The sequence below is a fragment of the Oryza glaberrima genome, chromosome 2, assembly GCF_000147395.1.
Source record: "Oryza glaberrima chromosome 2, OglaRS2, whole genome shotgun sequence".
Classification (NCBI taxonomy): Eukaryota; Viridiplantae; Streptophyta; class Magnoliopsida; order Poales; family Poaceae; genus Oryza; species Oryza glaberrima.
The window spans coordinates 30,618,257-30,644,762 of record NC_068327.1 but is presented as its reverse complement, the minus strand read 5'-3'; the positions used below and the strand labels follow the sequence as shown (position 1 = coordinate 30,644,762).

Here is a 26,506-nt window from a genome sequence, read left to right as displayed (position 1 = left end):
GACCCCATCTCCGCCTCACCCTCCTGCTCATGACCATCGTCGCGGCACTGATGCGGCCGCCGGTCTCAAGGGTGACCCTTACGCTGTTGGAGTCAATGCCGTCATAGAGTTCCCCGGCAACCCGTGGTACAGTCCCGACCGCGTCATCTACCTCCGCCCGCTCTCCGGTGAGTTCTCCGGCTACTACGGCTGAGATACCACCGAGCTCTCCGCCGACCCGGAGGTGTTTGCGAAGAACCACGAGCAGAAGGTAATTCCAACGCCCTCCCGCCCGCCGCCGCCCCCGGATGAACCCGACCGCGGCGAGAGGAAGAGAGAGAGGGAGGAGGAAGAAGGGGAGAGGATGATTGTGGGCTCCACTTGTATGTGGGTCCCACAATTTCTTTTGTGTCGATGACAAATGGGTCCCACACATATTTTTTAAGTTATAAATGCCACCTAAACGCCACGTGTAAAGGAGACCCGGTCAATACCGCCACGTAGTCGCCACGTCAGCAAAACCGCCCTCCAAAACCGCTTAGGGAGTCAAATTACATCGGTTTTAAGAGTTCGGGGGTTGAGATATCTGGTTTTGTGGTCTAGAGCCATGGATTAGATTTCGATCACTTTTAGGGTCACAAAGTGAACTTATTCCCTTCAGAATTCACGCAAAATCATGTTGGAAGTTCAGGCTTCTGGGCCTCAGGTTATCCTTGCCTTCAAAGATCAACGGGACTGCTGTGATCATCCCATACGTGGCCGTGGCGGCCTGCATCCCCGTCCTCTCTCCGGTCGTCGCTTTGGCGTCACCTGTCCTGGTCTCCTAGATGACAGCCTGACATGCGGTGGGTACTCTCTACAATCTGGTTTAGCCGGCTTATCAAAGTGAGCAAATCACTCTTGTGCTGCTCTTTAGCCTTTACGCTTATTTTACTCGTAAAGAAGCCCAATTCCAAGACGCCGGCCGTCAACCTTCTCCACGCCAGTCGCCACCACTACGCCGGCATAAGAGCAGGTACAATAGGCGTCCGATTGCTGGCGATAGCGATTCCACGTAGGTTTGATGATGCGTGAGAGGAGAGAGAGCGCGTTAGCGGGCGACTAATTAGTCGCCGAGCGGCACGGCGCTCCAAGAAATTGTGGGCCCAGCAGGTAGCATACACGAGCTGCGAGATGAGTCGGTTGATGCAACGTCGCGAGTTTGCAACCATGAGTCCACGACTCACCCGCCGGCCGCCGGGGAGCTCGTCCGATGGTGATTGATGTTGTCGAGCTAGGGTCGCCGTCATCAACTGTGTGGAGCTGGGTTGCCGATGGTTCACCGCGGTCGGCGACGCTTGTGGCCACCGCGCTCGAGGTTGGTTCCTCACTTAAATCTGGTAAGCACCTCTTGAATCCAGCTAGTATCTAGCAGTGGTATGCACGGGCTCATATCATGGCGATGGAAGCGAGGTTTGAGAGGGCATGACCATGGTCCACGGCCAGCAATGGTGAAAGGCCTTCTCGCCGACGCTACCAGCCGAGATCGGCTTGTTCTCATGTTGAACGGCAGCTCCTTCCAGCGGCAACGATGCGTGATTTTATTCATCACACAACTCATTCGTGGTCTTGCTTGCTTCGATTTGATTTTTTTAGACATCAAGGTTTGATCTTTTGATCTTAGATTGATATGATTTCTTGTGTTGTCTTGGACGGGCTGGTGGAGAAGAAGAACAAAGAGAGAGATATGTGGGCCCATGTGGAATAAAATAAATGTGTTGTGTGTCAGATTATAGCCCACTTACTGTATCATCTGCCTTTTGAGCTTGATAAAAATGACATGGAACAAATTGGAGTAATCAATGAGCTATACTATTAAACTTGCTCTAAACAAATCCACCTGAATGGTACTACCTGATAGCGACACGTTTGGCATTCACGCGCCAGTGCGCCACTGCTCTGTCTACACGGCGCTTTCTCAAGATCAGATATGCACAAATCCACCTGACAGCAACACGTTTGGCCTGACCGCGGCGCCGAGCGTCCGTCCGTCTGCACGCCGGAGGAGAAGACACACGGCGATGAGCTCCTGCGAGGCGAGGCGGGCGCACGCGGTGCTCATCCCGCAGCCGGCGCAGGGCCACGTCACGCCCATGCTGCAACTCGCCAAGGCGCTGCACGCCAGGGGGTTCTTCGTCACCTACATCAACTCCGAGTACAACCACCGCCGCCTGCTCCGGTCCAGCGGCCCTGGCGCGCTGGCCGGCGCCGCGGGCTTCCGTTTCGAGGCCGTGCCGGACGGCATGCCGGAGTCCGGCAACGACGACGTCACGCAGGACATCGCCGCGCTCTGCGTGTCCACCACCAGGCACAGCGCCGAGCCGTTCAGGGAGCTGTTGGTGAGGCTGAACAGCACGCCCGGGACGCCGCCGGTGAGCTGCGTCATAGCTGACGGCGTGATGAGCTTCGCGCAGAGGGTCGCCGAGGAGATGGGCATCCTGGCTTTGGTGTTCTGGACTACGAGCGCTTGCGGCTTCATGGGTTACCTCCACTTCGCCGAGCTCATCAGACGAGGCTATGTGCCACTCAAAGGTACAAAACTTTTGATGACTATTACCACTTCACCTATGCTTGATGCAGCTGAGATTTTCCCTTGCTTAAGTAAGTTCATATCGGAAGTCAAATGGTCGCTACACTGATTAGCAATTAGACGATCCTTCCTTGAATAATTAGTGATGAGTGAGTAGTAACTATTTAGACTAGTTGACTTAGTTACTGTACGTTTTCCAGACGAGAGTGACCTGACGAACGGATACCTGGACACTCCGATCGACTGGATCCCCGGGATGCGAGGCATCCGTCTCAAGGACGTGCCAAGTTTCATCAGAACGACCGATCCGGACGACGTCATGCTCAATTTCGACGGCGGCGAGGCTCAGAACGCGCGCAAGGCCCGGGGGCTCATCCTCAACACGTACGACGCGCTGGAGCAAGACGTCGTCGACGCGCTGCGCCGCGAGTTCCCGCGTGTGTACACCGTCGGCCCGCTCCCGGCGTTCGCCAAGGCCGCCGCCGGCGAGGTGGGCGCGATCGGCGGCAACCTCTGGAAGGAGGACACGGGCTGCCTCCGGTGGCTGGACGCCCAGCAGCCTGGCTCCGTCGTGTACGTCAACTTCGGCAGCATCACCGTCATGTCACCGGCTCATCTGGCCGAGTTCGCGTGGGGCCTAGCTTGCTGCGGCCGGCCGTTCTTGTGGGTCATCAGGCCGGACCTCGTCTCCGGCGAGAAGGCCATGCTGCCGGAGGAGTTCGTCGGCGAGACCAAAGAGAGGGGCGTTCTGGCGAGCTGGTGCCCGCAAGAGCTCGTCCTCTCGCACCCGTCCATCGGCCTGTTCCTGACGCACTGCGGGTGGAACTCGACGCTGGAGAGCACATGCGCCGGCGTTCCGATGATCTGCTGGCCGTTCTTCGCCGAGCAGCCGACGAACTGCCGGTACGTGTGCGACAAGTGGGGGGTTGGGATGGAGATCGACAGCAACGTGAGCAGAACGGAGGTGGCGCGGCTCGTGCGCGAGGCGATGGAGGGGGAGAGAGGCAAGGCCATGCGAGTGAACGCCATGGTGTGGAAGGAGAAAGCCAAGGAGGCGACAGAGGAAGGAGGTTCGTCGAGCAGAAATCTGGACCGTCTGATCGAATTCTTGCATTCTTCTGGGAGTGACGCTCGCTGAGTTCATATTATCATATCACAAATTATCTTGTGCGTGCTTTCCGCTCATCTAGTGGCACTGAGAAATGCAGTGCAAATAATTGGTCAGTCAAAATTCCTGTTCGTGTCAGAGTTTAACATGGAAGGATACGGAGTTTGCTGGCACAAAACAACTGTGCTGCTGGATGGCGACTTGATCACCAGCTCAATTTCTCCGGGATTCTAGATCGCAATATGAAGGAAAGGGATTCTAGATCGTAGATTCGTCTCGCGGCCCGTGCAGCCGTGCGCTCTAATAAGCCGGCGCTAGCACGCTACGCGTCAGCCAAATCTGACGTGGAGGAGTGAGAAGGAAAGAAAAAGGATGGAGCAAGCGTTCCATCTATCGCCCGGCTGAAGCGCAACACACGAGAAAAGGCTGCTTTCTTCCAACCAGATGCGAGGAGATAAGGTGTACATGCGAATATTAAATATCTAAATCTTCAATAGAGGTAAACAAACAGCTAATCTAACAGCCGGCCTATTATATTAGTGATGGCTATAGGTGACATGGTACTATTATAGAACCGGCGGCTAGCTATATTATTATCCTTGGTCCGGGTGATCTCCGATACTCGGCCACTACACCAGTGGATACGCACGAGCAGCTAGCAGTGACAGTTTCGACGCACGCGGCTGTGGTAGCGAAGGAACGGCTCGGCCGCTTGGATGGCTACACACACCTGGTGCGGATGCGTACATGCACGGACATCACGGGCTTCTACAGAAAAAGTTACTTTCAAAATTATGAAAAATCCAGCACGTTCCACCCTGGCTGCTATCAACCGGGAGGCTTCCATGATGGAGCGGTGATTGGTTGTTCTTCACTTGTTCTGGGCTTATCCAGCGGAAATTGGTTGATTGCGAACTTCGTGGACTTTAACCAAACTCCATATAAAAGATTCCCTCCGTGGTATACCGTCAGGATAATACAGGTGCATTTTGTATATCTGTTTATCTTTTCTTTCTTTATGTAGGTAAATTGCATCGGCGTATACAAAATTGTCGTATGAATGCAACCTAGTGTACGAACTTGTAAAATACTTGTTTTGGTGTATGAACTTGTAAAAGGCTAAAGGTCACTAGATGAATAATCTTGTTAATTCTAAGTGCTGATGTATGAGAAGGTTGCTATTCAGACATATATCTATTCAACAAAAAGATAGAACGAGACATAATGATTGCAAATAAAGATATGAAAATCAAGCAATGATAAGGGTTAGAATTCTTTCAGTGCATGATGTTGGCAACATCTGGGAATTATTTGGAATCCAAACTTGGAATACTTTCAGATGATTAGTATCGCAAGATCTCGTTTTGGCAGGAAAGGCTTTTTGGAAATCATTTTCATTGCTTTATGGCATATTTGGAAGCAATGAAATAGGAAAATATTTTAGAATGTTACTACGGAGGGGGACGAAAGAACCGAGGGAATTTGGGGAGATGAAAGGTCCGAGGCTGCTGGAAGGTTGGGGAATTTTTCGGCAAACGGACTTGAAATGGATCCCAAAACCCATTTAAATAGGCGTACTACCTGGCGGTTCGTATTCCAAGGAAGGAGAGACATTGCCGCCGAAAAACCCTGAGGCCCGTTAAGGGTGGTTGTTCAGACTTCAATTCAAATTCATATTTGAGCCGTTGGACTTCCCTTAGCGTTGTCAATAGCTTCTCGTCTTCTTGGCTCCGCACCAAGAACAATCAAGTAAGAATGACAAGCCGCTAGCGAGAGAAGTCGTGGATGACAACATGAATTCATTTGAGTTGAAGTCGGGGGCTATTGTCAAGGTTACGGATAAGGCATACCTTCTATCCTACAATTTATAGAATATACCGATAAGGTATACCTTCATGTACACGAATCGTTCTCGTGAATATTGTTTGGAATCCATCGCAAATTATAGAAAATATCTCTACGAGTCAAGTGATTTCCAAAGTCCTACTCGGAAGGGATGGAGTTTCTGTTATACCGTACCAGATCCGATATCCTCAAACCTTTCTTGGAGATCAAGGCGATCCACGGTATAAAAGAGACCCCCAGGAAGGGGTGAAAGGCATCCAATTCTATCGCCAACACACCCACCATAGTTTACGAAGCCGGAGTACATGGAGCCAACTCACCGAGAGATCTCGTCGAATCCATCGATTACGATCTCGTCAGTACCATCTGTTTCGACTACTCTCTTTATAATCTGTTCTTATCACCATCAATCCCATATAAACTGGACTAGAGCTATTACCTGACAAGGGGCCTGAACCTGTATAATCTTTGTCTTTTGTTTGCTTGATATCGTACTACGTGGACCCTCATTCCAACGTACCCTAATACTCTACTCATCCGGTCCACGAGTATCACTCATCGACAGGTTAGAAATAAATGAAATTCTTTATTTCAATGATGAATGATAAAGTAGAGAGTAAATTTATAAATATAGTACTCCCTCCGTTTCATATTACAAGTCGTTTTGACTTTTTTTCTAATAAAATTTCTTTTATGTTTGATAAAGTTTATAGAAAAAAATATAGTAGCATTTTTAACACAAAACGAACATATTATCAAAATATATTTAATGCTAGATTTAATGAATGTAATTTCGTGTTTAAAATGTTGCTAGTTTTTTCTATAAATTTAGCCAAACTTAACAAAATTTGACTAGAAAAAAATCAAAGCGATTTATAATATGAAACAGAAGAGTGGATATCTTATACATACTAAATTAACTTTACAAAGCTATTTTAGTCTTGTTTTGCATGAACTAGATAAGTTCGTGCATAAATAGCATTTCAGAAGTTCATCTACAAATTACACCCAACTAACACATCATTTGTATACCACCTATATAATTTACTCCTTTTATTTTAGGAAAATTTTAAGCTCAGAATCGGGAGTAATAGATGATCGTGAAGGGGATCAACTATTGCACATTAACTGCCGCCTCTAACATTTAATCCCGGAGTACCGACTGCTAGTTACTCCTATAATTGTTACTACGTACTCTACTTTGGTATCAATCGTATCGCTTGCCATGGGCTCAAACTCGCGCCTGCACGCCGTGCTCATCCCGTACCCGGCGCAGGGCCACGTCACGCCCCTCCTGCACCTCGCCAAGGTGCTCCACTCCAGGGGGTTCCACGTCACCTTCGTCAACTCCGAGTACAACCACCGCCGCCTCCTCCGTTCCCGCGGCACCGGCGCGCTGGCCGGCCTCGACGACTTCCGGTTCGAGACCATCCCGGACGGCCTGCCACCGCCGTCCGAATCCGACAACGACGACGTCACGCAGGACATCCCCACGGTCTGCACGTCCTTCCTCACGCACGGCCCCGCGGCGTTCGGGGCCCTCCTGGCGCGGCTCAACAGCGAGCCCGGGACGCCGCCGGTGAGCTGCGTTATACCGGACGGCGTGATGAGCTTCGCACAGAGAGTGGCCAGCGACATGGGCATCCTTGCCCCGGCGTTCTGGACCACCAGCGCCTGCGGCTTCATGGGATATCTCCACTACGCCGAGCTCATCGACAGAGGCTACGTGCCACTCAAAGGTAGTACACTTGAACTCACGATTACCGTTTTATTGTGTATGGCTGTACGCACGGTAAAATGTTTTTGCTCATGCATGGACATGTTGCAGATGAGAGCTACCTGACCAACGGATACCTCGACACCGTGCTCGACTGGGTGCCGGGGATGCCAGGCATCCGGCTGCGCGACATGCCCAGCTTCATCCGCACGACCGACCGGGACGAGTTCATGCTCAACTTCGACAGCGGCGAGGCGCAGAACGCGCGCCACGTGCAGGGCCTCATCCTCAACACGTTCGACGCGGTGGAGCACGACGTCGTCGACGCGCTGCGCCGCATCTTCCCGCGCGTGTACACCGTCGGCCCGCTCCTGACGTTCGCGGGGGCCGCAGCGGCGCGGCGCCCCGAGGTGGGCGCGATCGGCGGCAACCTCTGGAAGGAGGACGCGAGCTGCCTCCGGTGGCTGGACGCCCAGCAGCCCGGCTCGGTCGTGTACGTCAACTTCGGCAGCATCACCGTCATGTCGCCGGCTCATCTCGCCGAGTTCGCGTGGGGGTTGGCGCGCTGCGGCCGGCCATTCCTGTGGGTCATCAGGCCCGACCTCGTCGCCGGCGAGAAGGCCATGCTGCCGGAAGAGTTCGTCAGCGAGACCAAAGAGAGAGGGATCTTTCTGAGCTGGTGCCCGCAAGAGCAAGTCCTGGAGCATCCGGCGACCGGCCTGTTCTTGACGCATTCCGGCTGGAACTCGACGCTGGAGAGCATAAGCGCCGGCGTGCCGATGATCTGCTGGCCGTTCTTCGCCGAGCAGATGACCAACTGCCGCTACGCTTGCACCAAGTGGGACATTGGACTGGAAATTGACACCGACGTGAAGAGGGAGGAGGTGGCACGGCTCGTGCAAGAGGCCATGGATGGAGAGAAAAGCAAGGATATGAGAGCGAAAGCAATGGCGTGGAAGGAGAAAGCCGTGGCGGCAACGGAGGAAGGAGGCACTTCGAGCGCCGGAATAGATCGTTTGGTTGAATTTCTGCTTGCAAGAGGTGATCACGCAAGCTGAATATTGTTGTTGTTGATCAATCCTAAAAATGCGATTTGTAATTGGGTAAATGAATCTATGATGTGACCATCTCCCACTATCTTGTTAGAAATATCAAATATTAGTTCTGGAGTGGAGAACAAAGATCAACAATAATTTCAGGTTAGACAGCCTCTGCTTCACCAATGTCACTAGTCAGTATTTCAGGTTTGTGGATGGTTTCAGTTTCACCTGTCGTAGTAAGATGCTCCATCATGATCATCTATTCTGTAACAATGGTAAATTGGTAAAGACCTGGTTGTAAACTAGTAATCCAGACGGATGGTGCATGTAAGAGATAACAACAGCACGCGCCGGAAGATATTATGGAAAATTACAGATTTTTTTTCGTGAAGTTCAGTTGGGCCATACAATGGATTCACCGAAGAAATGCATTGTGAAAATTGGAAAAGAATATGAAATAATGAAAGAACAATTCTTTTGGTGCTTTTTTTCAGTCAAGAAATGAGTGCTTGGAGCCCTGTTACAGACCACCATGGCACCATGTGGGCTGACATTGAGTCATTTCGGAAGAATTTTCAGTTCACCAAGTCAGTTCGAGGTGTTTAGATCTGAATTTGATTCTACAGTCTTTGATGCTTCCTTGCTGTCTGTGGTTGGAGTTGCAGCTGCACTCGCGGAGACTGGCGGAGCTGATTGAGCACCTGCAACATATTCAGCAGTAGTCAGGCATAAATTTGTCACGATGGTGTTGTTTCTAAATGATGTCAACTGTGACAAGAACGTACTATGTTTCTAAATGACAGTAATAGATATCTGAATGGTAGGCTAACAATGACATACCGGTTGTTTCATCTGGTTGCCTTGAGAGTGCATGAGGGGGCAACTGGAGTCTGAAATCCGGTGGGAGAGAAGGTCCTGGAGGGAAAGAGCCCCCGTCGAACTGCGGCGCAGGCTGCTGAATGAAAGGTGGCCGTGGAGCTTGTTGCTGCATCGGAGAGAAGCCAGCCCTTGGACCCAGGGCACCCGGCATGTACCCCATAAACTGGTACGACGGTGTTGAAGGGGATGTTGGACCATACAGCTGAGGGTAGTAATGCTGTAGCGCTTGTGAATTGTACACGGCATGCTGAGGAGTTCAGACATTGGATAGTTTCAGCACATATTGACACATGGAAAATAAGATGATTCAGACTCTAGATACTTCCAGTATATATTGTTAGATGGGAAAAATAAGATGATAGTACTTGTGCTGATGTCTATTACTATAACTTAGTGCTCTGGTGTATAGAAAATATGTGCAGATAATCAATACTACTAAATGTTAGAGTATTCAAGCTTTTGAGGTGCAGGACACAACTTTAGCTGTTGTGAGTTCAGAGTTTCAGAACATGAACGCCAACTGTGAAACTTATCTATTCTTTGTGAACTGTTACCAAATTATTGGAGATGCATGTAGCAAGAACCAATCGCATGTGATGGAAGTAAAACGTCAAACATTGAACAAGGAGATGGATGGGATGCTTGCCTGTTGGTAAGGATAATCTTGTGGGTACCAGTACCTGCAAAAGTTTGCATAATTTCTTTAGTGCGTTGTAAAAGATTGAGAGGGATTGAGCCGAACATGAGTCCCACCATTCTCTTGGAGACAGCAGACATATCTACCAATTATCTTGGCTGTAAAGCCCAAACTTATCTCATATATACACAATCTATTCTAGCTAAAACTAGAGCAATAAACTTTTCCCATTTCTTGTACTTCCAGTTTTTCAGTGGCAGCAGCAGTTCATAGGAAAAGGGTTCTAAATTCCTCATTTCTTGTACAAATTGTATGAACCTAAAAGCAATTGGCTGGCTAAATCATAACCCCCATCAAATAAAAGTGCAGTTATTGTCATTTGTCAAAAACAAAACTGGACTCTGTTTTTTAAAATAAACTTTGTGCAAAAATATCCACATAAAACATTATTAACCTTTTTTCAAGAAAAATCAAGATCAAGAGTAACTTTCAGATCATCTAATTTTACATTTGCATATGAGAAAGGCAGAAACAACTCAACTACTAGTTCAGCAGTGGTTCTTAGCAAAATATAACCAAATTTAAAATCCCGTACATGCCATGCCACACATGCATTCCTGTTTCAACGATCTGTACAGGTCCACGGTTATAACTAAAACAAACTAAAGAGGCAAATTGCAATAGCAGCAGCCAAGTGGCATCAGATCTGAATGCAGACATTTAACTCGGCAGAAAACCAACAAAGTGCAGAGTGTGTTTGCTGGGAAGGCAACACCCCATGGTGGTCTAGACTCTAGAGAGAGAGACGGTGTGGGACCCTCCGGAGTTGAATGCCCATTGGCCATTGCTGAGCTGCTGTCTCCCTCCCATCGGCCCAGGCTTAATGGGCCATCACGCAGGGCCCAACAGGAGTGGGAATGGGGACACGTGGGCCCTCTGTGCTCCTTGGCAACTGAACCCTTCTGCCCAATTAAGGAAAACGAACCACGGAAAGCTGCTGCCACGAAAGGAACGGGACCTCACACACTAGTCATTGCCGTGAAAATGAGACGCAGCAGCAGGCGCCAATTCGGTACTAGCTACCCCCATCAGCTAGTACAATAAAAAGATCAGCCTCTCCAATCACCGTGCATTAGCAGCAACGACTTTCTTGTCTACTACTCCACCCGTTTACCTCCGAGATCAGTTAGTAATAAGGTACAATCTCTTTCGACAAAATAAGGGCTCCAAATGTCTACCTCAAAAACCCACATGGATAAAAACCGCATACGTCTCCATGAACCACCAGTTCCAATCACCAATGACGCGGAGGCCTCACTACCTAAACAGCCTATTTATCCTTTTTGTGCATTGCAGTGCAATTTACAGCTAGGCTCTAACAAGGAAACACGGTGCAAACTCCCAAAGAGGGAATGACATGGTGCTGATATGGACGTGTAGCTAATGCTTAGCTGCTGTCGCATGCACAGCCGCTGATCGATAAGGTTCAGGTTAATTTGCAGCGTGGCTCGGATCCCACGATGACGACGGTGCAATATACTAGTACGTGTTTTTTGGACGATGGTTGTACGTATTCATTATCCATGCATCATCGTAATCGTGGGGTCTGAGTCGTGCTGCATCCGATGGCTTTATAGAGGAAAAAAGATTAAAAAAAAGAAGAGGAAAGAAGAAGTTTGATACTCACCCGAACTGAGGATGGTAGTACATCTGTTGAGGTGGGGCCGTCATATGCTGCGGCGGCAACCGGCCGCCCATGTAAGGCTGCGGGCCCATGTGTGGCTGATTCGGGAAGTGGGACCCACGTGGGGCCCGCCCTGCAGAGAGACAAACGAGGGGAAATGATGTTAGGCATGGCAAAATGGCATGTTATAGGCTGCAGAGAAAACAACACACACAATGACTCAAGGAAAATAAATGAACTGTGCAGGGGTAGCAGGTGTATGCATGTATGTATAGCGTACAGTAGCCAGTAGGGCAAGGCTTGCAAAACAGTTGTATGGACTGTGCACAGAGGTGTTACCATGTGCTCCTTACATTGACTGGGTTTGACTAACATGCATGGGTGCAAGTAGCAAATGATACTATAATATTATAACTACTGAGTTGTGATCCCTCTAAAAAGGTTAATATTATGAACTGTCTAATAGTAACATAAAAAATCAGTTTCTCAGCACAAAAGGACACCAGCATTTTTGTTCTATTTTTAGATGGCGAATGGAGAAAAATTTTTAGAAGTTTCTTTTGGTAGAGATTAGCACACCGCCAAACAATTCAAGACTGTTTTTAGCTAGCTAGCACTACAACCAACTCCATTTAGGCACTGTTGTGCTGTAGTGCACCAAACAACAATTTTCTTTTGTATAAAAATAGTATGATGTCCCAATTGTTCTAGCATGAAAAGGAGAAAAAACTTGAAGGACCAATACAAGTATACAACCCATCTGTGTAACCCCTCGTGTGTATTTTCTTTTATGAAAAACACCAAGGTCTCGTAATATAATAGCTAGACGATATCAGCGGTATATGCATGTTCTCTCTCTTCTTTTTGAAAGGAAAACATATGCAGGTTTTCATCTCACCCACAGTACGGCTTAAAGTCATAAGGGCATGCATGTGTGCGTGCTGCATTGTAAGAAACGCAAATGATATGTACTATCTCCCTATATGGATGAGCACAAAATGAAGTGAAAGTGAAGCTAAAGAAACAAGGGGATACTGGACCCAACACACTTGATGCGAAGTAGCCACAACATTGAACTGTGCTAGCTAGCACCTATTCTTCCTCCAATCGTTGGCAGTTGGTACCCAACCATACCGGTCAAAGACTGCGAAAGAGTGGTATATGCTATGAAGCATTTTTCTAATGCCCCCGCACCGATCGATTTTCACCAGAAAAGAAAGGAAGGCGGCCGCCGGGGATTCCTGATTCTCCAGCTACAATCTCCCAACCCCTTTACACCTCATTCTCGCTGGAACGATTTATCATATCGCCACTGCATTCTCTAGTCAAACCACCCAAATTCTCTCCCAATAGCAAATTCTCTCCCAATAAGAAAAAAAGAATATAAGATCATAAAAGAGAAAGTTCATCCCCACTAATTAATCAACCATCCCATAACCGCAAATCTGCCAAGATTACGCTAATTAATCTAATTAATCAGCAACTACCAAACAGATCAACGCGCCTACTACTGTGTGGTACGAAGGTGCAGCAAATGCTGCAGATAATTAGGGGTAGTAAACCTGTAGTAACTGCTGTGAGGCCAGGCTAGCTGGCCAAGCAAGCACACGCAGCCATGAGGCATGGTAATGTGATGTCTGATCCTACCTCCCCTCCCAATGCAGACGCAGTACTCGTAGTAGTCGTCGTCCTCCTTACTGTGTGCTGGCGCCCAGTGTTTTAGGCTTTTAGCAAGCTGGACCTGGGCCCCACCCATCTGCCATGCCAACACGACCCACCAACGCAGCGCACGCAAGGAGGACGACGAAGAAGAGGAGGGGAAAAAAAGCAAGGGTAAAAAAAAATTGGCGGAGTGCCCTAATCGAAGCTTATCCGGTTTGATTGCGTGCGGGCAATCGGTTTACCGCTAATCATGGCCCAGTTATTGCTGCCATGCACATGCGCGTGCCTTGTTCTGGCAAGTAATGGAAAGAGAGGCATTGATTTGGTTTTGGGGGTTCGTCGGGTTAATTTGCTCACCTCGCGACGGCGACGGACGCGGCGGCCCCATGGACGCAATGTTGCAGTTGGCTCGCCGGCCGCCGATCGTCGGGTTCGGGTTCCGCACCGCCTCCCGCGCGGACTCCGGCTCCCTGAACGTCACCTGCGTCGACACAGATGCATCTCGTGTCAGATCGATCAAGCACATGAATACATGCATGCACGGCGGCGAGCGATCATCTCGTCGGCGAGAAAGAGGAGGGACGTACGAATCCGTAGCCCTTAGAGCGGCTGGTCTCGCGATCGGTGATGACGACGGCCTCGAGGATTTCGCCGTATTGCTGAAAGTGGTTCTGCAGGCCCTTGGACGGCGTCTCCCACGCCAGGCCGCCGACGAACACCTTGGTCAGCGTGGTGTCGCCGAACCGCGTCCGGTGGTTCGGTACCCCGCTGCTGCCGCCGCCGCCGGCACCTCCCGCCGCCGGCGCGTGAGCCGGCGCTGCCGACCCAGCAGCGGACGACGTCGATGACGAGGCCGCAGCCATGACGTACGTACGCGCCGCCGCTTGCTTCTCCCTTCGCAAGACTATGGATTGATCGATCAATGATCCTATAACGATCGAACTCTTTCCCGGTCCCGTTCCTACACCTATATATGGCAATCAAACTCGATTAATAGTGGCGGGGCCGATTTCGCCGTCTCGTACAGGGATCAGCCTCTATCGTGTTTGCTCCCAACTCCTCGCTTTCCAAGTAGTAGTACTCTAACTCTTCTTCCATAACCTCTCCCACCTTCTCAGGCTTAGGAAGGTAGAGGAGGAAGCAGAGGAAGAGGGATTTGTTAAGAGGAGAGGAGAAGACTCGGAGGAGGGAGAGATGGACAGGGGCTATGCGCTGGAAGAGAGGGTTTCCGGTGTGGGATGACAGCTGCGTCACCCTTTCTAGTCTAGCTTCCAATCGACTACTACTATAATACTCTTACTAGCTTTGCAGGCCCCTGTTGCCTCCTTGTACTCCATCTTTTTTTCTCTCTCTCACCCTCCCTTTGCATCTCTCTGCGTCTCTGTCTCCCTTCATGTGTTGTGTTTGTGTTGTGTATTTTCAGATTGGCCGTGAGCTGAGCTGCCAACGCGCGCCCACCCGAAGTGGGCGCGACCGCGCGAGGGCGTCCTCCGCTCCGGCCTGTCGCCCTCGCGGGCGGAGCCGAGCCCGAGCCCAACACGCGCGTTAACTGAAGGCATGCGGCATACGTGCGTGACGAGGCGCTTCGACTGGCTGCGCGCGAGATCGAGTTGGTGGGGGATGGCGGCGTCTCCGGGTTGGCCTCGGTTGCGGTTGCTTGTGGATTTGCAACTCCTTTTGCCCGCGTGGCTCTCCCATCCTTGCTTGCTTAGGATGCACAAACTAAACGGAGCGAGGGAGGGAGGAACAGTGTCACTGTCGTGTCAAGATGCCAAAGGGAAGAACCTGGATTGATTCCCGATTTTCATTATCTACCACAGAAGGACAGACACAGTAAGGAAACGTACTGCAAGTTTTCGTAGGGCGTAAAGCTTATCAGTTTTTGCATGGGCATCACATATCGTTTTTCACTAGCAATGGACCTCGATCGCCTTTCTTCAACCTCGAAGCATCTTGCAGTGAAAACGGAGTAGTTCTGATGTAGGGTATCGTCTGAATGTTCAGCTCTAGCCTGAAACAGACGGAAACCCCGCGTAGCTTTGTGTCGGTTTACGCGTACCAGCGTACGTGTCTCCACTGCCGATCAGCATCGTCGTTAGTTCATACAGCATACCGCTCCATTTAATTAAGAGCGTTTTCGTACGACCGTGGCCGACTTATGTTGTCGCGTGTGTACCATTTATTTCGTTAAGATTGAGAACTAAGTCATTAATGCAGTTTGTTTTATCTCTCAATTTTTTTTAACATACTGTATAGATATTATAGAATGGTGACTGATAGGGAAACTGTGGAGGAAACAATGGGATTAGGGACGTAGAGTACTACTCTGGACTCTGAAGAATGCAGCTGTTGACAATTTCGTGTAAGAACAGGATATATTTTAGAGTTGATAATGAAGAGTCGTTGTGTGGGGACGGGAGGGGCAATTAAGTGTAGTTGTTGGGTGATCCGCAAGATTACCGGGTCATCAGCGCCACGTCAGCAAAGGCTGCATTCTTGCGTGGCAGCAAAACCTTTAGTTGACGAAGCTTTGATGCTGGCTTAAAAGAGCACTACCGCGAGATTAGCATAAACCATATTCGCCTTGACCTCTTTGCAGAATACGGTGATCTATTGTGGCATGGACACTATAGTCACCAGTTCAGCACCGTGTGAGCCACACTCGTGTACGGCCGGGTCAGTTTGGTTTACATTTCGTTTAACAAAACGGAAGCCATGTCAACCAATTATGATGGACAAAGTAACCTTATGGATTAATCAGTGAGCTGTTGCAATTCAGCATTACTAGATCTATATATGCATGTAAAGAAGATTATAGGCTTTAGATATAACAGGTATCACCAGAGTCAATCTTGTTATTCTTTTTCTCGATGTGTACATCAACTTTTGACTTCAAAGATTGTGAAGTGTTCTTTAATCCCACATTAAGAATGAGTGGCATATGCCCTTAAGTTGGACTTCCCTCTTCCATTTGAATTTAGTCATATGTAGATCAACCTCTAATTTCAGAGAATTAAATTAGCCTAGCCTTCGTTCAAAAAAAAATTAGCCTTAGCTCTGAATAAGCACGATACCTGAAGGCCAATAAAATGAGAGTAGCAAAAGGACGATTTACAGGGTACGGGAGCAATAATCTTTCCTTGTGACCTACTCCTATTACAATTTACAAGCTAGAGATGGCATTCACCCTTTGGAATTTCCGTTATATTGCCAAACTCAACTGATGGAAGATTCCTTGACATTGCATCAGTCGCTGCAGTAACGGAATCACCAACTCAGAAAGCGAGAGAGAAGGGCACTCCACTCAACCCAACCCCTTAGCTTTGGCCGCAGAAGATGCAGACACACACATCAAAATATGCAAGGGATGACAGGAACAGATGGATATGCCAGCCCTTTCCGCGAATTACCAACCTGTCCTCTAAGCAATCCAGATGGATAGCGTTCGCAAAATACTAGCAACATGGATCGATGGAGTCTGCACGCACCCGTTGGCAATTCAGCCGTGGGTTCCAGCCCACAAACATATATATTCTTTACTCCCTTCGTCAGCAATTAACAATGGAGCTAACCGCCTAACCGGTCACCATCAATCATGAGCTCTACTACTAAATCTCCTTGTGAACAGCACTAACCTCTGGTTTTCTTTCTTTAATAACAAGCAACAAGGAGATGAAAAATCTCATCGACATCCATGAGAGAGAGATGCAAAGAGACGTAAGCCAAAGTGACAAAGATCCAGCGTCAATCCATCTCATGCTGTTTGTTGGATTGGATTACACCAGCAAGTCACCAACGTATCGTACCCTCCTCTCTGCTCTCTCCGATATCATCACTGAATAATCTTAGCTGGCTGGCTGGCCGGGCATGCAGAGAATGTCGTGCAAGAACAACCCTGCGAATGGCTAATTTGCTGGCTTGTTTGGATCGTTCTCTTCTTTTCTCCTGTGCAACCCCGGCGTCGTCCCTTTCGCGCAGCAAGACAGTTCTTGCCAACTCCCGCGCGGACAATTTTGATTATTAGTGGCTGCCCCTTTCAAACCAGCACAAGGAGTTGCTGCGCCTGTCCGTCCGTTTGCTTCCCGGCAATTTCTCGATCGACATAGCTGGCGAACGTCGGATATGTACCGGACGAAATCCGGTTTGCTCTGCCATAATCTGCTTGTCCGTGAATGTCGATGAATTCCTGCTCTTTTTTTCTCCCCGTCATATCGAGCAGATTTGTACCAGCAACACGCAGCAGAGGTTTTCTGTTGGTGGTTGGGTGTGGAGGGGAGGAGCACCGAGCCAATGCTTGAATTCGATAGGGTTTTAATTGTGGACGTCGTGCCCGATCTTGCTCAGCAATGGCGTGGATTTTGTCATTTACACCTGGGCTGGACGTGCCTATGTGTACCAGGGAGTCTGCGAATGTTTGTGACCGGCGGAGTGCCTTGGATCTTTCGCCATGTAACGTTGCAGGTCTGTCTCGATCGATCTTACTCCAGCGTGCTTCTCCTCCGAGTTGGTCCGGAGGCAGTTATCACGCATGCAATGCAGACGTGTAGTACGGTTTTTCACAGATGGAGAAATTTTGGTTGTTTCCAAACTCGAAATGCATACTGTGGCAGGGCGGAATTCCGTTCCCGATTGCGAATTTGGCAGCTGAAGATTGCAGAATGGTCCTTAAAGCTGTAGGCCTGTATGGGCTTAAAGGAAATGGCCCTGTGGGCTACTAGTCTGTAATAGTGATAGGCAATAAGTTCACTTTAGGTCTCTTATCTTGACATCGAGTTTAAATCACATCCTTGAACCATGACACCACATATAACATGCCTATCAATTTACAAAACCGGATCACCCGTGGTCTCATACAGTATTTTACCCAATTTTAACTGACGTGACGGCCTAAGTCAACGTGGGACTAGGTCCCACATGTTAGTGATCAATTCTTGCTTTATCCTACATCCACCTCTCTTCCTTTCTCTGGCAACGTGGAGAGGTGCGGAAGACAGAGAACGACGAGGAGAGGGACGGCTGCCGCTAGCAGGAGGTTGTGCCATCTCCACAATGTCGTAATCAATCTCCGGGTTTCCCCCAACCGGATTGACTTTTCCTCCAGGCGGATGGCACCTTTTGTCATCTTCGTCCTAGCGTGTGGCGACCACCACATGACCGGTTTGTGGATAAAGGGGTTTCGCGTAGCTCGACTGAGAAAGGATGCCGACGATGTGGCTCTAAATACCACATGACAATGGCGATGTGGTGCCTTTACAACACCGACAACGCACTTGGCAACTTGGGCTCTTCCTCTTCCCGCTCGTCCCCGGCACCGTTGCCCCTTCCCTCATGGAGGAACACCATAGCGACCGCGCTAGGAGGATGAGCTCGAGCACTCAAGGCCGGTGGCGGCGAGGAAGAGGAGGGGCTCGAGCTCACCCGACTCCCTCCTTTCCTTCACATCAGCTGACCATTGTGGCTACCGTCTTCCCGCAGCTCATGTCATTAGCTTCGCATCGCCTAGGGGTTTATTGTAGTGTCGCGCAGAGGAAGGCAAAGAGGGAGCTTGGCCCAGATGAGCGCAACAGAGATAAAAAAACGTTCTCACTGTGCTTGGCCTTGGCCACCATCGTCATCCATTCCCTCATCAGTGAGAGAGCTACTATGACCGTGTTTCGCGAACTGCAGTGACAGGACGTGCCGGAGTCCACCCTCCCCGCCATGGCGATCCTTATGAGTTGTGGTGGTTTGACTTACCTGTCATGCCGCCGTTTTGGCCATTGGTCTTACGAGTGCGCTCGAGAAGAATGAGGGGGAGAGATGGAGAAAAAGGGGAGGGAGGGAGATGATGACGTGTAGGGGGCGTATTTGTTTTGCAACTTAAGTTTCTAGTCAGCGTGAGTGGACTGGGTCAATTTGCCACATCATTAAACTAATCATCCATACTGTTGAGGGTCCTAATTTAAATGATTTTTACAAAATCAAGGTTGCATTATATCTGGTTTTACGGTTTAAGGATTTTCTTTTTCAAACTCGATGACAAGATGAGGGACTTCAAGTGGACTTTACCCTAGTGGTGGCGTGGATCGGCAAAGTTGGGCCATCAGATGACTGCCCTGTGTAAGCTGTTTGGCGGCCCTCTCCTGGAGGTGCTCTAACGTGAAACACCGGAATACGCTTTCCAACTCGTATTACGGAAAATCAGTCGATCTGGCCGTTCCGGCTCACGTCCCATCCTCTTGCACAGTGCCGGCCCTAGGCCATCCAACCCCTGAACCCTCTCAATTTCTCCCCCAAATCCCCCGCTCCCATCCGGCGAGCTCGCCGCCCCGCCGCCGCCACGCGGAAACCCGCAATGGAGGAAGGCAGCGAGGCGCAGCCGCCGCTCCAGCCGGAGGCCGTATCAGCCGAAGCCTCGGAGCCGCCGCCTCCTGTCCCAATGGACCAAGACGAGGGCCAGGCGGCAGCTGCGGAGGCCATGGAGGGGGAAGCTGAAGGCGCTGCGGCGGCCGCGGGGACCATTGAGGGCGAAGCGGGATATGCCGCGGCGGATGCTGATCCCATGGAGGATGAAGCGGCGGACGAAGCCGGCGCCGCTGAGCCCATGGAGGACGACCCGCCGACGTCGTCCGCGCCGTCCGCCACCGCGGCCGTTGACGACTCGACCATCGCGCGGAAGCGCCGCCGCCGTAAGAAGCAGTTTCCCGGCATGATCCCCACGGCGGGTGTCCGTGTCCTCCGAGCAGCCGCCTCCGCCCCATCCGCGGCGCATCTCAACGGCGTCCCTCGCCGCCGTGGTCGGCCCCCGACCTCCTCCTCACTCCGCCTCGCGCGAGAGCTCGATGCTGAGGCTCTCATAGCCCTCGCGGCGGGGTTCCCGGCGGACTCCCTCTCCGAGGACGAGGTCGCCGCCGCCGTCCTCCCACGCATCGGTGGCGTCGACCAGACCAACTATCTCGTCGTCCGCAACCACGTCCTCGCGCTCTGGCGCTCAAATCCGCTCTCCCCGGTTGCATCCAACGCCGCGCTCGCCTCCATTCGCGCCGAGCACGCCCACCTCGTCGCTGCTGCGCATTCCTTCCTTTCAGACCATGCGTACATCAATTTTGGCCTTGCTCCATCAGTTATTTCCCTCCCACCGTGCCCCCCTCCTTCCCTCCCTCCCCCCTCTGTCCTTATTGTTGGTGCTGGTTTTGCCGGCCTCGCTGCTGCACGGCACCTGATGTCCCTTGGCTTCAAGGTCGCCATTGTTGAAGGACGACTGCGCCCTGGCGGCCGTGTGTTTACTAAGTCTATGCGCTCCACTGCTGCAGAATATCCTGACATTGCAGCTGCTGCTGATCTTGGAGGCAGTGTGCTCACCGGTATCAATGGAAATCCCCTTGGTGTCATTGCACGGCAGCTTGGGTTTCCACTGCATAAGGTGCGGGACAAGTGCCCGCTGTATCTTCCGGATGGTCGCCCAGTTGACCCTGACATGGACGCCCGTGTTGAGGCTGCCTTTAACCAGCTTCTTGATAAGGTCTGCCAACTGCGGCAGGTTGTTGCGGACAGCATCCCACATGGCGTGGATGTGTCACTTGGCATGGCATTGGAGGCGTTCCGAGCGGCACATGGTGTCGCTGCTGAGCGAGAGGAACGAATGCTTCTTGACTGGCATCTAGCTAATCTGGAGTATGCCAATGCTGCTCCTCTAGCTGATCTATCCATGGCCTTCTGGGATCAGGATGATCCATATGAAATGGGTGGTGACCACTGCTTTATTCCTGGCGGCAATTCTCGTTTTGTCCGTGCGCTTGCTGATGGCATCCCAATATTCTATGGGCAGAATGTGCGAAGGATACAGTATGGGTGTGATGGTGCGATGGTGTACACGGATAAACAGACTTTCCGTGGTGATATGGTGCTCTGCACTGTCCCCCTTGGTGTGCTCAAGAAGGGTAACATTCAGTTTGTGCCTGAGCTCCCAGCTCAGAAGCGAGAGGCCATCGAAAGATTGGGTTTTGGTTTGCTTAACAAGGTTGTGCTGCTGTTCCCCTATGACTTCTGGGATGGCAGGATCGATACATTTGGGCACTTGACGGAGGATTCTGGTCAGCGTGGAGAATTTTTCCTGTTCTATAGCTATTCATCGGTCTCAGGAGGGCCACTGCTCATTGCGCTTGTTGCTGGGGAATCTGCAATCGAGTTTGAGAAGACATCGCCAGCTGAAAATGTTGAGAAGGTGCTAGAAACACTTAGGAAAATATTTTCACCAAAGGGGATTGAGGTTCCAAAGCCTTTGCAGGCCATATGTACTCGATGGGGTACTGATAAGTTTACATATGGTTCATATTCTTATGTGGCTATTGGATCTTCTGGTGACGATTATGACATTCTGGCAGAGAGTGTGTGCGACAGAGTTTTCTTTGCTGGGGAGGCAACAAATAGGCGGTATCCTGCAACGATGCATGGAGCTTTACTTAGCGGGTACAGGGAGGCTGCCAACATTGTAAGAGCAGCTAGGAGGAGAGCGAAAAAGGTGGACTCACCTAAGAAAATGGATGTTAACGATGAAGTCAAATATGAAGTTAAAGTCGACAACATTGATCTGGATGATCTCTTCCGTACTCCTGATGCTGCTTTTGGGGGCTTCTCAGTTCTCCATGATCCATCTACCTCTGAACCTGATTCAATTTCATTGTTACGTGTTGGAATTGGTGCAAGAAAGTTAGGATCTGGCTCGCTTTTCCTCTATGGCTTAATTATGCGAAAAAATGTAGCCAATTTAGCTGCAATGGAGGGTGATGAGCAACGATTGAGTACACTGTACCGAGATTTTGGGACAAAACTCGTGGGTTTAGATGGCTTGGGTGACTCTGGGTCAAGCCTTATATCTCGGATAAAAGCTGCTGCTAGGAAATAATACCAAGCCAAGATGTTGGAATGGTTCACTGTCAGCTGTAATAGTCGTGAGCGCTGAGCATTGACTTGCATGCTCAGCATAGTTACTGACCCTGGAGTAATTCGTTCATTTCATTGATTACCTTAAGCATATTAACTCTGATCCAAGGTGTAAGTTGTGCCAATGTTATGCTGATAAAACAATGGAGAGTATTTGAAGATCATATTACCATGGAAATAATGGAAGATTATTGCCATCACTTTCTGTGCACAAATGATACACCACTCTGAGACTACTTTATGGCATCGTTACATATATTAATTATGTTAAGTTTTATCTAGCCCTTGTTATCATTTCTTCTGACTTTCAGGGCTTATGATTTCAATAGATGAGTTATTGTGTGAATGATATCAGTGGAATATGTGAAGTGCAAAAGGATTTCAGGATCCTGTTGCTTCTAATATTTTTAACATTTGGGTTATGATATATAACTATGATTCATGGATAAGACATTGTCTAGTGGTTGTCTGCTGCACTTCCAGTATGGATGCTGCGGAGGGCTGGAGAGCCCTCCTGGTCTAATAGACAACTAAAAAAAAAAAAACTTTTGTTGCAATATTTGTTTTATTTCATAATTCAGTTTCAGTACATTTTATATGCTTGTTTTCCTTGTTTTGGAAGGTGATTTTATGTGTAGAACCAACCATGCCAGTGGTGATAATTCATTTTGTTCATCTAGCTGTAGACTTGAAGTTAATAACAAATATGAGATGTCAACGTCTTTTTATTGAGTTCCCCATACGGAAGTACTAAGATGCTTATTTTGCCCGGTCATGACTTCCTTATCAATGTTTCTTGACTTGTATGTGAGTCACACAATCTGTTTGACTGCACCTTGTGGTGACCTTAAGACATTTTACATGCGTGATAACTTGAGAATGAATATTCCGTTCTGCTTGTACCAATGCGTCTCTGTGATTACGATCAAATTGTTTCGGTTCAAGGTCTTTACCATGTTATTTCTGATTTCAGGTTTCTCCCTTGGTTTAGAAAATTCATATTTGCTGGCATAAACAGGTCTTTACCATGACATATTGCTAACATAAACAGGGCTCTGTCTACGTGACAATATCGGAAAAACTCGGTTCTTTTTTTTTTTCTCTAATTGATTATTTGTTTAGCTGACCATATAAGTATAGGCAAATACTTATATTAAGTTGCCTGGAACTGGAACTCAAGATATTATTTGACTGTAGTCTTTATGTTTCTGTCGAACTAATCAAAATATCACATCCATAAAACATGCAGCTTTGTTATAGTGGGAAGTACTAGATGGCCTGAATTGAGTTGAAGTCGTAAAATGTTCCTACTAGTGTTTAATTGCTCCTATGTATGAGTGTTACTGTTTCTGCGGAAAAGAGTGTTTGTCCGTAGCAGTTGTAACCAGATGGCGCGTTCTTCATAACAACTTAAAAATATGAGATTAGCTGGGAATTCTGCATTTCCGCATGGTTTGGCCTGCCTTTTTCCAGTTTTTGATTGGTCGCATCCTGCGGTAACTGCTCATCAGCGATGGGAAATGTGCGAAAGCTTTGCTTGACTTACAATTCTATGGGCTGTTCAGCGTGATCATTCCGAAATGTGTGCTTAGGTTCTTTAGTTTTTTACCCAACGTGTGTTTGGTGCAGTTGTCGTTTTGCTTTTGGTATTCATCAAGCTCCATCAAGTTTCCGTTCCATATGTTTGCTTGTTTTATGGGCGTTACGTGTCCCCTTCATTTCATCCTTGCCCCGTTCAAGGTTTGTGAAGACCATGCATAATTCCATTAACATTTTTGCCGAATGTACGGCAGCTTTTCGTGCTACAATCTTTAGGCTGCCTCCACTACCGTGAATTGGATAGTGAGCGGAAATTTGGCCACTCTTGACAACGCGCGTTGAATGGTTGAATAAACTATTTCGTTAGTTCCTTGTTGACTTGACTGTCATAGGATTTTCATTTTTGAGATCTGAAAACTAACCTCATTGTTACCTATCCCGATACTATACTAGCTACCAAGATGAACCATTACTAATGATTTGTGTTCGTTGTTTGCCTTGTTACGTTTGCTGCTTGTTTGTGAGCAATCAAATGTGGGTGGTAGCAAGCAGCAACTAGAAAAAGAGAGATGAGAAAATCTTTTAATTTTTCAGATCTGAAACCTAACCTCATTGTCAACTATCCCAATACTGAACCATCACCAATGATTTCTGTTCATTGTTTGACTAGTTTCATTTGCTGCTTGCTTGTGAGCAACCAAATGTGAGTGATAGCGAGCAGCAACTAGTAGCACCAAAAAAAGGGAGAAAATCTTCAGCGTTTGGCCCAAAACCAACAGCAAGAATTCATCAGCGAGTAGTGGGGGATCGTTAAGCACTGCACTGGTGCTGTGTTGGCCGCTTCCCACATGGATATAAAGTGGCCATCTACCAACCTACTGTTTGACATTGACGACCATGTCAAAAATCCTTAGCTGTTCTATTTTGTCTCCACGGCGACGGATCCAGTGACCCGTCTATCATTTTCAGATCCGTGACCACTCGCCGCCGCTTTCCTCTCTTCTCCTCTCCAACCGCGTCGGCGTCTCGATCCAGTGGATGGACTGCATGTGCAATGCGTTTGTAAACTTAGATACAACTAGTGAAATGCAATCCAATCTAATCTGACATATGAAGGGTTTGACACCTAGGGCTGAAATCCATATGTTCCGATACGGGACGCACTGGCTACGTACTGTGCATGATTCAAAATGGATAGGCACAGCTCGTGGGACGAGTTCTTGGCTGCCGAGGGGAGTAATGCGCAACTGCATTGCACGGGCAGGAAAGGGACGAGTCCTCGCTCATCAGAGCCATTTGAATGCGTGCGTTTGAGCTTACTCCTACCTTGGATGGTGAGGTGAGGTAAATGGATATTGTCGGTGTCAAGCCTCTGTGCAGCCAGTATGGGCGCGTTGCTGTACCGACGGATTGAGGTGAGGGCTCGAGCTTTCTCTCCCGAGAGCTGGAGGGCGGCGGTTTCCACCGACATTTTCGCGGTCCAGCCTAGCTTGGCCGTGCCCCCACTGGTGTTCGCGTACATTGCATGTTCTGTTCTTCTTTTCAAATGATACAGGAGAAACGGACGTACTGTACAGAGGGAGGACGCTTTGATGAACCATGGAGGTGGAGGGTTTGATTGGTAGACGGTGTCGCGGTGACGTAACAGGAGATTTCTGGAGCTGTTGTAGATGCGAATGCGAGAAACAATTAATCAGATCCACCCCCTGTTACAGATCGAACTAATCCCCATCTTGAATTCAATACCGGACACTACCTAAGTAACCCAGTACATTGTAGTTACCAGCCGACATTGTAGAAAGTGGATGAGCTCTCCGTATCTAGTTCGCTCGTACAACTTCAGGCCTTCTCCACCCGACTTTACGCTTCGCTGAAGATCGCGAAGAAGGTTGCCAGGTAGGAGGGCAACGGCGTAGCTTCGCTTTATGGAAGCATCACTGACCCACTGACCCCGGGCTACATGCCGTCAAAAATTAAGCAGCCAAAAAACCACGTACTCGAGGTTTTTTGCAGCAGTGGCTCGTGGTGGGTTAGCGACGAGGCCATCCACGCCGGGTGGGAAACGGGCGCGTCGCCATCCGTCACAGCGCTGCAGGTTGGTTGGCTCGCCACCCGCTGGGGCCTTTGCACAAATCTTCCGCTCGTCACACGCGCGCACTGGCGCACACACATACACTCTACGCGGCTATGCACACGGGATGATACGATCTTTTGCCGCTGCAACCGCTTTTGTCCACGGCCGCGCGCGCGCCGGCGCGGGCCGCGCGGCGTGCCCCCGCCTTTGCCTTTCCAGCCGCGAAGAAGTGGCGGCATCGCGGGGCATGATGGTCGCATGAGATGAGAGGCCTAGCCGGCCAGCGAGGCGGTGACTGGCGGCGACGCGGTTTTTCGCTTGATTCGCAGGGAAATCTCGGGTTGTCACGGCGTCCGGCACGTCAGGTGTCAGATTATTTGTTCACAGAAAACTGCTTGCCGCCGACGCGTAGTACATGGCCTCGTCCTGCTTGGATTGGACCCCGAATATTGTTGGTACTACCGGTTTTCTAATTAAGCTTCACTGATTAGTAATTTAGTGTGCGGGTCTGTACTGTCTGGTCCTGTGCAAAAGTGATTAGTTGATTAATGCCAATCGTTGATTGCACCAATTACGTGGAGCTTAGCCAAGTTTATGCCACTTGCTCGTACGAGTCGAGTGTAACAGCACAGCATTCTATTCCAATTTGCCTATCAAAACACAACATTCTGGCTCGAGCAAATGAATCGTCCGCATTATCGCTTTCGCTAATTCCCTCCTATGGCCACTTCCCACTTCCCACTGCTATGCTTCGTTGTAATTTGTCAACTCACTATGACTGGTACTACGGTAGGACCGTGCCAACCTCGTAGTAACAGTGTTAACACTGTACCAATATTCTTTTTTTTTAA

General features: G+C 49.3%; 4 protein-coding genes across 4 annotated transcripts; 3 read left to right on the top strand and 1 right to left on the bottom strand.

Annotated features, from left to right (window-relative positions):
• Window positions 1–934: 934 nt before the first annotated feature.
• On the top strand, window positions 935–4,902 carry LOC127762947 (7-deoxyloganetin glucosyltransferase-like). Its single transcript, XM_052287491.1, has 2 exons — window positions 935–2,550; window positions 2,749–4,902. The coding sequence occupies exons 1-2, from the start codon at window positions 1,863–1,865 to the stop codon at window positions 3,684–3,686; spliced, it is 1,626 nt and encodes a 541-aa protein (XP_052143451.1). The 5' UTR covers window positions 935–1,862; the 3' UTR covers window positions 3,687–4,902.
• A 1,802-nt stretch (window positions 4,903–6,704) lies between these two features.
• On the top strand, window positions 6,705–8,610 carry LOC127762949 (7-deoxyloganetin glucosyltransferase-like). Its single transcript, XM_052287493.1, has 2 exons — window positions 6,705–7,240; window positions 7,330–8,610. The coding sequence occupies exons 1-2, from the start codon at window positions 6,727–6,729 to the stop codon at window positions 8,274–8,276; spliced, it is 1,461 nt and encodes a 486-aa protein (XP_052143453.1). The 5' UTR covers window positions 6,705–6,726; the 3' UTR covers window positions 8,277–8,610.
• Window positions 8,611–8,616: 6 nt separating this feature from the next.
• Window positions 8,617–14,501, bottom strand: LOC127762953 (probable RNA-binding protein ARP1). The gene is made up of 6 exons (XM_052287498.1): window positions 13,708–14,501; window positions 13,478–13,601; window positions 11,462–11,591; window positions 9,784–9,817; window positions 9,099–9,384; window positions 8,617–8,959 (listed from the first exon to the last, which is right to left on the bottom strand). Exons 1-6 carry the CDS (start codon window positions 13,981–13,983, stop codon window positions 8,847–8,849), a joined length of 963 nt encoding a protein of 320 aa, XP_052143458.1. The 5' UTR covers window positions 13,984–14,501; the 3' UTR covers window positions 8,617–8,846.
• Window positions 14,502–19,353: 4,852 nt separating this feature from the next.
• On the top strand, window positions 19,354–22,391 carry LOC127762944 (lysine-specific histone demethylase 1 homolog 1). The gene has a single exon (XM_052287489.1). The coding sequence runs from the start codon at window positions 19,455–19,457 to the stop codon at window positions 22,002–22,004; it is 2,550 nt and encodes an 849-aa protein (XP_052143449.1). The 5' UTR covers window positions 19,354–19,454; the 3' UTR covers window positions 22,005–22,391.
• Window positions 22,392–26,506: the final 4,115 nt, after the last annotated feature.

Excerpts from the sequence above, each read along its gene's own strand:
- LOC127762949 (XM_052287493.1), top strand. The coding sequence starts at position 6,727 with ATGGGCTCAAACTCGCGCCTGCACGCCGTGCTCATCCCGTACCCGGCG. Across the intron at positions 7,241-7,329 it reads AGGCTACGTGCCACTCAAAG|ATGAGAGCTACCTGACCAAC; the intron begins GTAGTACACTTG and ends GACATGTTGCAG.
- LOC127762944 (XM_052287489.1), top strand. The coding sequence starts at position 19,455 with ATGGAGGAAGGCAGCGAGGCGCAGCCGCCGCTCCAGCCGGAGGCCGTA.
- LOC127762953 (XM_052287498.1), bottom strand. The coding sequence starts at position 13,983 with ATGGCTGCGGCCTCGTCATCGACGTCGTCCGCTGCTGGGTCGGCAGCG. Across the intron at positions 9,818-11,461 it reads TACTACCATCCTCAGTTCGG|GTACTGGTACCCACAAGATT; the intron begins GTGAGTATCAAA and ends AAACTTTTGCAG. Across the intron at positions 9,385-9,783 it reads AAGATTATCCTTACCAACAG|CATGCCGTGTACAATTCACA; the intron begins GCAAGCATCCCA and ends TGAACTCCTCAG.
- LOC127762947 (XM_052287491.1), top strand. The coding sequence starts at position 1,863 with ATGGTACTACCTGATAGCGACACGTTTGGCATTCACGCGCCAGTGCGC. Across the intron at positions 2,551-2,748 it reads AGGCTATGTGCCACTCAAAG|ACGAGAGTGACCTGACGAAC; the intron begins GTACAAAACTTT and ends TACGTTTTCCAG.